We start from the raw sequence: 12,076 nt of genomic DNA on the forward strand, positions 1-12,076 counted from the left end.
AGAAAAAAAAATTTCTTACTCTTTTATTTTCTTCTCTTTTATCCCTTTTTATTTAAAGATATTCGATATTATTACTATATTACGTCCGGGCTGGAACTGTTCGAATTTTTATTTAAAAAAAAAAAAGATACGGACCAGTAATAAAAAAGATAGTACAAATAAATATCAAGTATGGACTCTGGATCTACTCAAGACAGTTATGTGCAATCATCTGTTCAACAACACAATGATCATCAATCACAACCTCAAGAAGAAGTTGTACAGTCACAGCAACCAATTCAAGAACAACAACCAAAACAGCAGGAGCAACAACAACATCATCATCACCATCATCAGCAACAACAAGAGTTGCAACCTCAACAGCCTGAACAACAGCCACAATTTCAAATAGCTCAACTTCAACAACAGGCACAATTCCAACAGCCACAGTTTCAACAACAGCCACAGTTCCAGCATCCACAACTTCAACAACACCCACCACCACCACCACCTCCTCCTCAGCAGCAGCAGCAGCAGCAGCAACAAGATGACTGCAGTATTTTATCACCAACTTTAGCTGATATTTTAAGTGATGACCGTATATTAAGGTTTTATCAATGTGTTAAGGATATTAAAACGCAAGGTTCACCAAAGCAAACAGCCGCTATGTTTTTCGCTCTTTGTCATGCCCTTGGTGACTCTGTATCTTTCTTAAAGGTACCCAATATGTCCAAAATTATGTTCCGTCAAGAACAGCAAATTTTTGCTGTTAACGTGGCTGGTACTCAACAAGAGGCAGTACAAATGTTTCAAAATAACCACCAAGAACATCATACACCTACTTTACATACAGCTCCTGCTCCAACTAATATGATTGACCCATATAAGGGGATCACTGCAACTACAGGCTTGATGCATGACGTTGATTCTACCCATACCTCTAATCTTTTTTCTGCTACTGCAGCAGATGGTTCTCCTCAGCATTTACTTCAAGCTGCTTTGGCTTCTGTTACATCACAAGTTGGCCATCACCAACCACTTCCTCCTCAACCTGTTACTACCTCTAAAAGAAAGAATAATCATGACAATAAAGATACTACAAAAAGAGCGAAAAAGGCTTCTCCTAGAGATAAAGAATATGCTGTTCGTCGTAAGTATAAACTGTATATATATATATATATATATATATATATATTGGACTATTAATATCTAATTATTAAACTGAAACATATATATATAGGTAATGAAATAATTCAAGACTTGTTAAAAGTATCAGAAGCAGATTTATTACATCAAGCTAATATAGTAGATAGTGAAGTTAAACTCATTATTCAAGGGCATGAAAGGTCCACGAAATTCGGCATGCTTGCTCCTCTTCATCGTTTTGCTGCATTTGCCAATTTACCTGCTCATTATGACTGTGATTTTGCACCCAAAAATGCAGGCGTGTATTACAACTACGAGTACTTTCAACTCTATTTGGCTTATCGTGATTTAGAAGCTGAACGCCAGCAACAACAACAAATGGAAGGAGGTGATCCTCGATCAATCTTGTCACAATGTCGTGCTGATATTGAAAAGGTATTGGTCAGTACAAATTGGGAAGCTATTCGTCGTCGTTTGACGATTGGTGAACGTATCTGCCAAGTGTGTGGTATAGTTGGACGTGGTTTCTTACTGTTAAGTAAACAGGTCTCTGGACGTAAATTGTTACACAATTTTAACACAGGTGAATGGGGTGAATTTATGCGCGAATTTGAAAAGCAAGAGAATCAGCCTTTATTACAAACTCTTCAAACAAAATATAATCCTGAGAGATTTTATGGTCCCCGTCAAGAATTACTTATTGTTCCCGCTAGTGCAGCTGAAATGTCTCATATGACTGGACTCCCTGATACTGCTGCTACTGCTACTACTGCTACTGCTACTGCTACTGCTACTACCACCACCACCACCACCATCAAAACTGATATGATAAATACCACACCAGAACCATCGACATCAACGGTGGCAACTGCCCCCGATAGTACTGTCTCAGTTGGCTTAACTACTCCTACAATCACGTCGGATAATATAAATGCTACACCAACAGATAATACTGCAAATAATAATAATAATAATATTGTTGCAACTGTTGAATCGGCCCCCGCTTCTCCAGATCATGTTGCAGCTGTTGCAGCAGCTGTTGCAGCAGCCGTTGGTACACCTGTCACTGACACCGCCACACCTTTATCCACTTCTACTGAAACTAAAGAATAATAATAGTATTCTATATACGTTTTATTTCCTTTTTATATATTTATTATATTGTCATGAAAAGAAATATCCAACAAAAAAAAATGCTTATTTTACACATATTATAATAAAACTCATCTATATTGATTTTTATCACATTGTTAGTCATTTCTTCCATCACAATATCAATTTTTTTTTTTCGACATTTTTCGTATAAATATAAATACATATATAAAAGCAAAAATGTAAAGGTATTGTATACACGGCAATTTCTAAATACAGTCTTCTTTCTCTTGTTTATTAATTTAAAGAATACCTTGTCTTTTAAGGTCTTCATAAGTCTTTTTGTTATACACATTTCCTTCTGCATCTTCATATTCTTCAATTGTGTCAGCTCTAGCTGCTTCATTCATATTTTCCCTCTTTTGTTTTTCATACACTTTGATAAAAAAAAATATACATAGATAAGAAAGAATATCTAATATTATATTACATTGTTACTTACATGCATATGCATCTTCAATCTTTGTAATTTCATGGAATTGACGAGTGTTTGGAATACCTAAACAACGCATGCCATGCGCATGTCTCCATTCTTGAAAGTGTTTATCAAAAGCCTTTCTGCCCATATACACATAGTTACCACAAATCTCACATGGATATTCTACTCCCAAACCATGTAATTTATAAAGCCAATATGGAATAGGCTTGCCATCCCAACCAAGTGGTAATTTAAGAGGATTATAGATTCTTTCATCGTCTTCATCATCAGATTCTTGGTCGATAATCTCAATTTGTTCTTGCTCTTGTTCCAACTAATAACAAAGATAAGAAAAAAAAGATATTATATTATTAATTAAAACTTACCGCACGTTCTCTGTCTGTTAATGCTTGTTTTCTTTCTACATTAGATCGAGTTTCTTCTCTATAATCATTTAATGCTTGAGCATATTTTGAAATCAACCATTCCTTCCAAGCAATAGCTTTTCTTTTATCATCTTTTGAGCCAACAACACCATTTGTTTGTTGTTTCTCTTCATCTAATTTCTTTTGTGCTTTGATGTGTTTTTTAGCTGTTAAATGTGCGTCATAGACTGTTTGTTTTGTAAACTGCTTTTGACAAGCTTGACAAAACAGATTATTATCTTGATTATCCATATCTTCCCAGCCTTTCACTTGTCCTTCGCTCCATGCCTCGTTAAATTCTTTCAAGGCCTTTTCTTCCAGTTCACCGAGATCATATAAAGGCTTTGCACGATGAAAAAAGCTTTCAAGATAGTCAAAAAGCTCATTTAAGTAGTGTTTATAATCTTCACTTGATTTGGTTGATTTCGGATAAATTGTTGCAAAGTCATCAAACTCGCTTAAGAACTGAAGATAGTCTAATTTTTTAACTCCCTTCAAGTTAATATAAAGTATATGAACTGCATTCAAATCAAGGTATCTTCCAAGACTCTCTTCACCAGAAAATAGTTTTTCCAATTCTATATACATACATACATTGACATTTGTAAGTACTTTGGAAATAAAATAATACAACATTTACCTTCAAAATCTTCTTCTTCTTTTCTCTTTACCATATTGGTGAATTCTATTTCTGGTAGTTCAACGGGTTCATTTGGGTATTTACGATGATGTTCTTTAATAACTTTGAGACGTTCATAAAACTCATTAAAATCTGAAGATCCAGAAAGTGATTCCATTTCTGATTGACGAAGACTAATAGAAAAATAATTAAAAAGAAAAAAAAAAAGAAATGAAAAGATCGCGTTCAGTATTTTTACATTTGATGAATGACATTGTATTGATAATTACCCATCTTTATCTTCATAGAGTTCAGCAAGATAGGCACTCTTTTCGGAAATACGAGTTAAAAATTTATTAACAGCATGTTCATTAAATAATCTTTCACGATGAGTTTTTGCATCTTCCATGTATTGATCAACAATAGCTTGTTCAAGTTGTTCAATGACTTCATGGGCACTTTTTTTTTATTATTTTAATAAGTAAAAAAAAACAGTTACTGTTGTATATTACTAATATTATGTTTTTTACCTTCTTTGTTTTTCAAGTATGTTATCCATTGTAATTAGATTTATATAAAAAAAAAAAATATTATAAAAAGAAAAAGAAAGAGAAAAAAACGGGAACAGTATTCTACTGTAAGCAACAATTTCTTTAATAAAACTCAGCCACACAAGCATGGTTTATAGGCAGTGTAAAGCATTTGTTTTTGTTTTTTTTTCTTCTTTTTGTTTTTAAGAAAAACAAAGGCTCACAAGTTAATGCAACAATCATTTGATAGTTTACAAGGTAAAAAAAAAAAAAAAAGAAAATAAAAAGAAAATAAAATAAAAAATAGCACTATATATATATATGTATATATATAAAGAAGGGATAGTGGTATTTTTTTTTTTTGGAACGATTATATAATATGTAATAGACATCTTCACTCAATTAAATATTAACTTATCTACTGAAGAGGAACAACAGGTACAATATCTTTTACCTCAATGGAAAGATATTACTTCATTCTTAGATGAAGCAACAAAAGGTATATTTTATAAAGCATTCAACATTCATCTCTTTTTTTTTTTTTTTTTTTTCTTACGATTTGTGTTAACATGCATGTAATAGATTTTGACGTTGGGCAATTAGTTCATTTACAGTCATTTACTTTATTTGATGCAATGAGTGCAATTGAAATTATGGATCCACGCATGGATACAGGCATAGCTGTAGAGCAAACATTTACTCAATTTGACATTCAAAAACGTCTTACAGCTGAACAAGTGTTAGGGATTATGGATCGATTAGTTACTTGTGAAATGGCCTGGATCTCTGGTCATTCATTAGCACAAACAGTTTATACGTGTATTTATTTTCATCATACTGAAACTCTTAATAAGCTTCATATGCCCAAGTTGACATCAAAGGTAGAAGATATTATCTATGGAGTCTTGAGAACATATATTCTTGCCACTGTTAAATGCTGTCAGTATATTTGGACCGAGATGACACAGGGCAATGTATATGAGGTTAGTTTTGTTATAGAGAGTATTGATTACAAAAACGAGTGGTATTTATTTATTTATCTACTTAGGAAGAAGATTTTACAAGCAATTTGTTTGGATTGAACTTTAATGATCAAAATCCAGATGTTATTATTTTTAATGATTTAGATACTTCACTCATGTTATTAAAACATGTATTAACTACGGAATTATCAGGTAAAATAAAATTATATGAACATCAATACAAATAGAATAAGTTTTGATTGATCATGGTTGTCTAGATGAATATAAAAATACTATAAGAGCCATTCTAAATCGTGTAGAAATTTGTAAATCATTCTTGTTATCACTTACATATTTATCAATGCCAGAAGGAAGTCATTTGATGCAAGCTAAAAATGAATTAAGCAAGATGATTAAATTGTTAGATCAAGTTGATTTATCACTTGGACAAGAATACCCTGAAGCATTCGATCCCAACATTAATCGTAAATTAACCTCACAAACACCTCCTCGACCCATTGAATTAGCATCCGATGCAGAGTCTTTGAAGGAATATGGATTATTAATAAAAAGATTATTATCTATTTGTTCTGTCATTGAATTCCCTTCAGTTACTTCATTAATGGTAAAAAAGAAAAAAAAAATTCAGGTCTTTTTATTTAATAACACATTTATTAGAATTATTTTTTAACTTTTGGATCACGTCGACCTTATGCTGATGCATTTTCGAGATCAAAATTAAATGTAAGTTATTTCAAAAAAATGTACAAATTAACTGATAAATAAAAAAATTAAGGTGGAAAAAAAAACAAATAGACATTATTTTTTCATCAACAACAAATATTCGGTAAAATACCAGTTCCTCAAATGATTTTAGCATCAATTAAAGAAACTGTTTATCCACCTTCTTGGTGGTTATATCCTCTTAAAAGCTCTGCGATTCCTTTCAATATTAATCCAGCCGAATATATGAATGCACATGATATTTTGAAGGCACATTTGGATAGAATTTCAATGGTAAAGATTAGATCAATGTTTTTTATTTATTTCATTTATTTATTTGTTTAGGTATTTGTTGAGCTGTTTAGAGTCAATTGTCATAATCGATCACGTCAAAGAAGAATATTATGTAAAATAGTAAATGAATGGGAAATCTTACAAGAAGAAGCAGCAGGTGTAGATGAAGTATTCCATGCATTACAAAAAGATAAAGATGGAAATCCACTCGATACGCCATATTATTTCTCTTCATGGGCATACAATATTAAACTAATGATGATTGAAAAGATTTTATTTTTGGGATTTGAATTAGATTTATATGGAGCTCATGAATATATCATGATTTATTGGTAATTCGAAGCTATACTATCTATAATACATACATGTATTTAACATTCTTCTTTATAAGGTATATTCAATGTGTTTTAGGCAGTCGAGCCTATTTATTAGATAGGATTTATAATTATCTCGACCAGAGAACGGCTACAGATACTACTGAATCTCATCATGTCTATCATGGTTTACGTAAAGATCAATTGTTAAATCACAGTCGAAAAAAATTATCAGAAGCCATGTTGAAAATTTTCTTGGCAGCTAAATATACGCATCAATTTGATCAAAGAAAACTTGTATTTGATGATGAAAAGACAAGATATTTACAACGCTTCAAGCCCTTTGCAAAGTTAATGTCACCTCCTCATCCAACTTATGACATGTTTTTAGAAACAATACAAGTGGATAATCTTGATATTCCTAGTCTTTTGAATGTCATCAAAGACGACCTTACAGAAACAAAGAAAACGTTAGAGGCTCTGTTAAGTATGAAACAAGAAGAGACAAATACAGAAATGTGTTATGATTACTTTAAAGAAGTAAGTATAATCATTTTAAGTCATCACATCTAGAGATATTTAATATGTATATTATTATTAGGAAATCAAGAATATAATTCGTACCATTGTAGCCAATAGCATTGGTTTAAGCTATATTGTCCCTGACAAGCAAGATCATAAGCCAATGATTGACATAGATTTTAAATATCATCCTTATTTCCCTATCATTAAGAAAATGTAAAATCAAATATATACATATACGCATATAGAACAATAAGCATATAATTATAGAATAAGAGTCTATATATGTATATTATTATTATATAACGACCTTTCTACATCTGGTATGTAATTCAATAGTGTATTTTTTTTTATTAGACCCAGAAAGAAATTACTCTCTAAATTATAAAAAAAAAAGAAAAAAAAAAGAAAAAAAAAAAAAAAAAAAAAAAAAAAAAAAAGAGAATGTGTGTACATGTGCAAATTCTTTATATATCTATATACAAAAATGAATTATATTTGATACATTAACATTTCATTTCTTCTTGCTTTTCTTTTCCTTCTGTTTCTTCTTCTTCTTGGTTTTTTGTGTGGTATTGTATTTTTCTGTTTTTGACTTTTTTTGTATTTTTGTTCTCTGTATCTTTCTTTTCGTTCTTTTCGATCTTTTTGTATTATGTTTTTCTCTCTTAGTTTTTCGTTTCTTATTTTCATTTTCAGTTTTTGGTATTGTAATTTCTGATATTCGTCAATGGCGTCGTCTTTTAATAAACATTCCCTCGCTATTTCACCAATTTTATCAATGTCTTTTCTATCAATGTGGGATCTTAGCATTGACTTCAAGAGGTATCTCCAAGTGACAGCATTGGGTTGAATTTGCTGTTCGGACATATGCTGATAAATAATGACAGCAGTTTTAGCATCTTTAAATATGGCACAACCTTGGATGAGAGCAGTATAGACTTCGACAGTGGGTTTAACGTGATGTTCACACATGTGATCAAAGATAGCGATAGCCTGTTTTAGATCATGTTTAGCAAAACAGGAAATGAGGGTGGTATAGGTATAGATATGAGGCTGTGTAAAACCTGTAAGACGACGAAAGATATTCATGGCCTCTGTCGTGGCAGGCACGGAGGAATGAAAGAAATCTGCTTGAGAATGAATACCTGCATCCCGCAATATATCAGAACTTAGATGACTTGAGGGGGAACTATATTTGGCCTTCCTCAGGTCTGAATCACGATGCGCTAGGGCCTTTATGATACTGGTATAAGCACGTTGATTAGGCTCGATCCCTTCTGATTGAAGCGACTTGAAGAGTTGCCAAGCTAAATTTCCTTCATTATTCATCACTAGACCTTGAATGACCATCGCCAATGTAATGGAATCCGGTATATACTCTGACCTCAGAGAGGCAAAGACACTGAGTGCGGCAGGTACATCACGACATTGAAAGAGAGCATGTGTTAAATAATGTTTCGCTCGTCCCTTTATAACCTGATCTGGTTCCAGTTGGCGATGTAAATCAAAGGCCTCCACCACTTTAGCTTTATCTCCTTTAGCACCATACCCCCCTACTAAATGATTCACCATGATACTATTGACCCATGATGTATCGTGTTGATACAGTCTATCAAACTCCTCTCGTGCTTTCTCTACGTCTTGTTTTGTTTTGTACCATATTAAGGCTGTTCTCAGTCTCGTGTCTTGATCTTCAAGCTTGATATCCTTAAAGATCATCTCGGCCGTCTCTTCAGCTATCTTGAATTGTCGATGTCGGATCGCGTTTACTAACAGGGAAGTCGCAATCGGATTCGATAGCCTTTCATGTCTCCTTCGATATTCCTTTAATAACCCTTTGGCTCCTACAAAATCCCCTGATATCCCATAGGCCTCCATCATGGCCCCAAACGTAATTTCAGTCGGCTCTATCTTGTACTTTCGCATCTCTTTAAATAAATTCTTAGCCACCTCCAGGTTCCCCTGCCGTGCAAACCCGATGATGAGTGAGGTATAGACATAGACGTTGAAATGATGATGATGACGACGTTGATGATGATGATGATGATGATCATCATCATGTTTTGATGCTGCGTTGTTGACCTCCTCTACTTGGTTCAAGAACTCAAGAGTGAGTCCCTCAAACTGTTTAAAATGGTTCCGTGAGGTCAAGAGGTGGACGACAAGGGTGACTGTGATGTCGTCAAGGGCTGTAGATCGTTCCTTCATGCCTTCGATGATGAAACGTGTTATCCTTTTAATCCAAACAGGGTGCTTAACGTAATAACTGTTCTTCAAAGCGGTAGCAAGTGAATGATAATGATTTGTGGTGGGGAAATAATCGGTGCGGTTCGTTGATTGAGCTGTGGCAGTAATGGCCCGAATCAAATCATACGCTTCCTTCACACGCCCCTGTTGTCCCATCCCATACAAGACCTGTGTGATGTGGTAGACGGTTGGATAGACCTTCTCCCCCGTCGTCCCTTCCTGTGCATGATGTGTCTTCATGTTTTCAAGGACAGTTAGCATCTCGACTGCAAACGGCTGTTTACTATGCTTTAATATATCCAACAAATGACCATATTGATGCTCGTTCAAGTACATGTCCACCTTGTGTTCCACCATAGCTTGATAGATACTCCAGGCCTGCTGAGCATCATATTTGTATGTATTGTAGAGTGCCGTTCGTAAGGTCTTGAATATTTTCTTTTCACCAAGTGTGTCCTTGGCCATTTGAAGATAATTAAGCAGACCATCTAAATCGATACATTTGCTCATTGTACGTGGATGAAATTGACGACCTAGTTCCACGAGATCACTCTCATTCTTTTCTTCTTCTTCTTCTTCCCTTTTAGGTGGTTGTGTACTGAGAGGTCTTGTTACGAGATACCATAAAATAGGTCGTAGTCGAGGTCCGTGGCTGGTGAGTGGTAGTCGTTTCGATGACACGATAGAGGTTGTCATGAATAATCGTTTATGAAAGCGTTCTAATTCAAAGCAACGTTGTTTTAATAAACATTGAGAAGATTTCGCTCTCCTTGTTGATAATGTAAGAGCAGATCGCATGTCTTTAATCTATCTATATTATAATCAAATTCTATACTATAATCAAATTCTATTTTTTTTTTTGAGGATAAGGAAGAGGACGAAGATGAAGATGAAGATGAGGACAAGGGATGTGGGATAAGGGGAAAAAAAAGCTGAATTGGTATCTATCCCTACACACACAAACGCACGTACACAATTTTTTATTTATTATTGTTAAAACAGCTTTTTATTATTATTATTATTATTATTATTATTATTATTTGACAGATTTTGACCCCCCTCAGGCAAAAAGAAAAAGGAGGGGTTCATTTGAGTTTTAATTTGACAAGGAAAAAAAAAAAAAAAAAAAAAAAAAAAAAAGAGTTTCAGTAAATAACCCCAGGTCTAATCGGAGAGAAGCAAGTAATGGTTAGTAACGAGTGTCTGTAGTTCTATTTTATATGGCAAGATTTTAGTAAATAATGTTATAAATTACAAGCAATGTAACAATGAGTCTTTGCATGGTAGAATTGATGGTTGTTTACTTGATGAAAGACATTGATAAGGGAGAGGAGTTGTTCCTTTTATTAAGTTCGAGTACATGTACAAGTGAATTTTTTTTTTATTCAAATAATGATGGCTTTTTTCTTTTTTTTTTTTATTTAATTAAGCAGTTGCTTTCCATGCACTATAAATTTGAAAAATAGAAGCGAATCCACCAAATACACCTACCAAGACATCTGGGAAATTTGATTTCTCCAAAGACCAATGAATAGTTAATGGCAAATAACTAATGATAGTAAATGAGCAAATGAATATATATATATATATAACATCCGTTTATTTTCTTACCCTGTATTAATACATGTATTCACGAACATTGTTATTCTCTCTGCTTTAATAGAAGCCATCTCAGCTTCAGGGTCTTCACATGTCTCAATATCACCCGCTTTAATACGTTTTAATAAACCAGTCTCCCTTCTCTTTAAATCTTTGTATTGTTCCATCAATCTACCATATTCCAAAATAACATAAGCAGCCCAGAAACGACAACTCCAGATGCCAATCTTATTCGTCTTTTCTTCACTCAATGGGATCACGTCATGAGCACCTAACCAATAGATATGTTCTAAGGGGTAATAGATGATATTAGCCCAATTCTGAAGTCGTTCGATTGTTAAAGCCAATTTGGTTGAAGGTGGATGATATTCGAGATAATTCATATATTGTATCATAGGTAATAGACCATAATAACGTAATAAGATTCTAAAATCACTTACGGGGCCAGCCAAGTTTTTTATACGTTGTATTAAAGAAGCTGTTGTCTTTAATGAACCCTTCTTCTTCCTGTATATAAACCAAATAATCACTTTTGACCAATATTGAATAAACTACATATGAAACATGCTAAAAGATTAGGTATACATACATAAATTATCATTATTATTATTTACCATAAGCACTTTATCTGTGCCTCGAACAGAGTTTAGGAAACGAACAAGATGGTCTAACTTTGGGTTAGAAGAACCTAACAGTTTAGCAATAGCTAAAGGATTTATTAATTCTTTTTGCTTTTCAGTCATGAAGGAAACAAAAAAAAAAAAAAAAAAGAAAAGAAAAATAAAAAAAAGAAAAAGAAAAAAAAAGAAAAAAAAAAAAGAAAAGAAAAGAAAAAAAAGAAATTGAATTTTCATGTGAAATAATCTGGAAATTACATAATAAATGTGGAGAATTTTTCTACTCGTTACACACTGAATTAAAATAGATTATAATTATTACAAATATTTATTGTTATTTTACTCAAGACCATGACTCTTGGGCAAGAAAGATAAATCATTGAAATTATTAAAACCTGAAACAAAGCTTAATTTCCTAAAGTTATTAGTAAATGTACTATTTTATTATGTAAATAAAATAAGGGGAAACATTTATTCCCGTTACATATTTAAATTAAGGGGGAAAGAAATATGTATAGTAGGAAGG

General features: G+C 33.0%; 6 protein-coding genes across 6 annotated transcripts; 3 read left to right on the forward strand and 3 right to left on the reverse strand.

Moving 5' to 3' along the window:
- Window positions 1-171: 171 nt before the first annotated feature.
- On the forward strand, window positions 172-2,238 carry BX663DRAFT_426269 (uncharacterized protein; the record flags this gene model as incomplete). The annotated part of the gene is made up of 2 exons (XM_051522530.1): window positions 172-1,129; window positions 1,220-2,238. The coding sequence occupies 2 exons, from the start codon at window positions 172-174 to the stop codon at window positions 2,236-2,238; spliced, it is 1,977 nt and encodes a 658-aa protein (XP_051387044.1).
- A 281-nt stretch (window positions 2,239-2,519) lies between these two features.
- BX663DRAFT_426963 (uncharacterized protein) lies at window positions 2,520-4,298 on the reverse strand (the record flags this gene model as incomplete). The annotated part of the gene is made up of 6 exons (XM_051522589.1): window positions 2,520-2,653; window positions 2,720-3,029; window positions 3,082-3,698; window positions 3,761-3,933; window positions 4,030-4,197; window positions 4,270-4,298. The coding sequence occupies 6 exons, from the start codon at window positions 4,296-4,298 to the stop codon at window positions 2,520-2,522; spliced, it is 1,431 nt and encodes a 476-aa protein (XP_051387045.1).
- Window positions 4,299-4,922: 624 nt separating this feature from the next.
- BX663DRAFT_426645 (Mak10 subunit, NatC N-terminal acetyltransferase-domain-containing protein) lies at window positions 4,923-5,922 on the forward strand (the record flags this gene model as incomplete). Its single annotated transcript, XM_051522564.1, has 3 exons — window positions 4,923-5,252; window positions 5,318-5,444; window positions 5,510-5,922. 3 exons carry the CDS (start codon window positions 4,923-4,925, stop codon window positions 5,920-5,922), a joined length of 870 nt encoding a protein of 289 aa, XP_051387046.1.
- Window positions 5,923-5,990: 68 nt separating this feature from the next.
- Window positions 5,991-7,436, forward strand: BX663DRAFT_126645 (uncharacterized protein). The gene is made up of 4 exons (XM_051521528.1): window positions 5,991-6,248; window positions 6,300-6,580; window positions 6,640-7,102; window positions 7,164-7,436. Exons 1-4 carry the CDS (start codon window positions 6,099-6,101, stop codon window positions 7,302-7,304), a joined length of 1,035 nt encoding a protein of 344 aa, XP_051387047.1. The 5' UTR covers window positions 5,991-6,098; the 3' UTR covers window positions 7,305-7,436.
- A 97-nt stretch (window positions 7,437-7,533) lies between these two features.
- On the reverse strand, window positions 7,534-10,341 carry BX663DRAFT_494694 (uncharacterized protein). The gene has a single exon (XM_051525533.1). The coding sequence runs from the start codon at window positions 10,130-10,132 to the stop codon at window positions 7,577-7,579; it is 2,556 nt and encodes an 851-aa protein (XP_051387048.1). The 5' UTR covers window positions 10,133-10,341; the 3' UTR covers window positions 7,534-7,576.
- Window positions 10,342-10,476: 135 nt separating this feature from the next.
- Window positions 10,477-11,697, reverse strand: BX663DRAFT_494696 (peroxisomal biogenesis factor 11). Its single transcript, XM_051525534.1, has 3 exons — window positions 11,548-11,697; window positions 10,946-11,484; window positions 10,477-10,883 (listed from the first exon to the last, which is right to left on the reverse strand). The coding sequence occupies exons 1-3, from the start codon at window positions 11,674-11,676 to the stop codon at window positions 10,760-10,762; spliced, it is 792 nt and encodes a 263-aa protein (XP_051387049.1). The 5' UTR covers window positions 11,677-11,697; the 3' UTR covers window positions 10,477-10,759.
- Window positions 11,698-12,076: the final 379 nt, after the last annotated feature.

Source organism: Cokeromyces recurvatus (assembly GCF_025118155.1).
Source record: "Cokeromyces recurvatus strain NRRL 2243 chromosome Unknown BX663scaffold_2, whole genome shotgun sequence".
Lineage (NCBI taxonomy): Eukaryota > Fungi > Mucoromycota > Mucoromycetes > Mucorales > Mucoraceae > Cokeromyces > Cokeromyces recurvatus.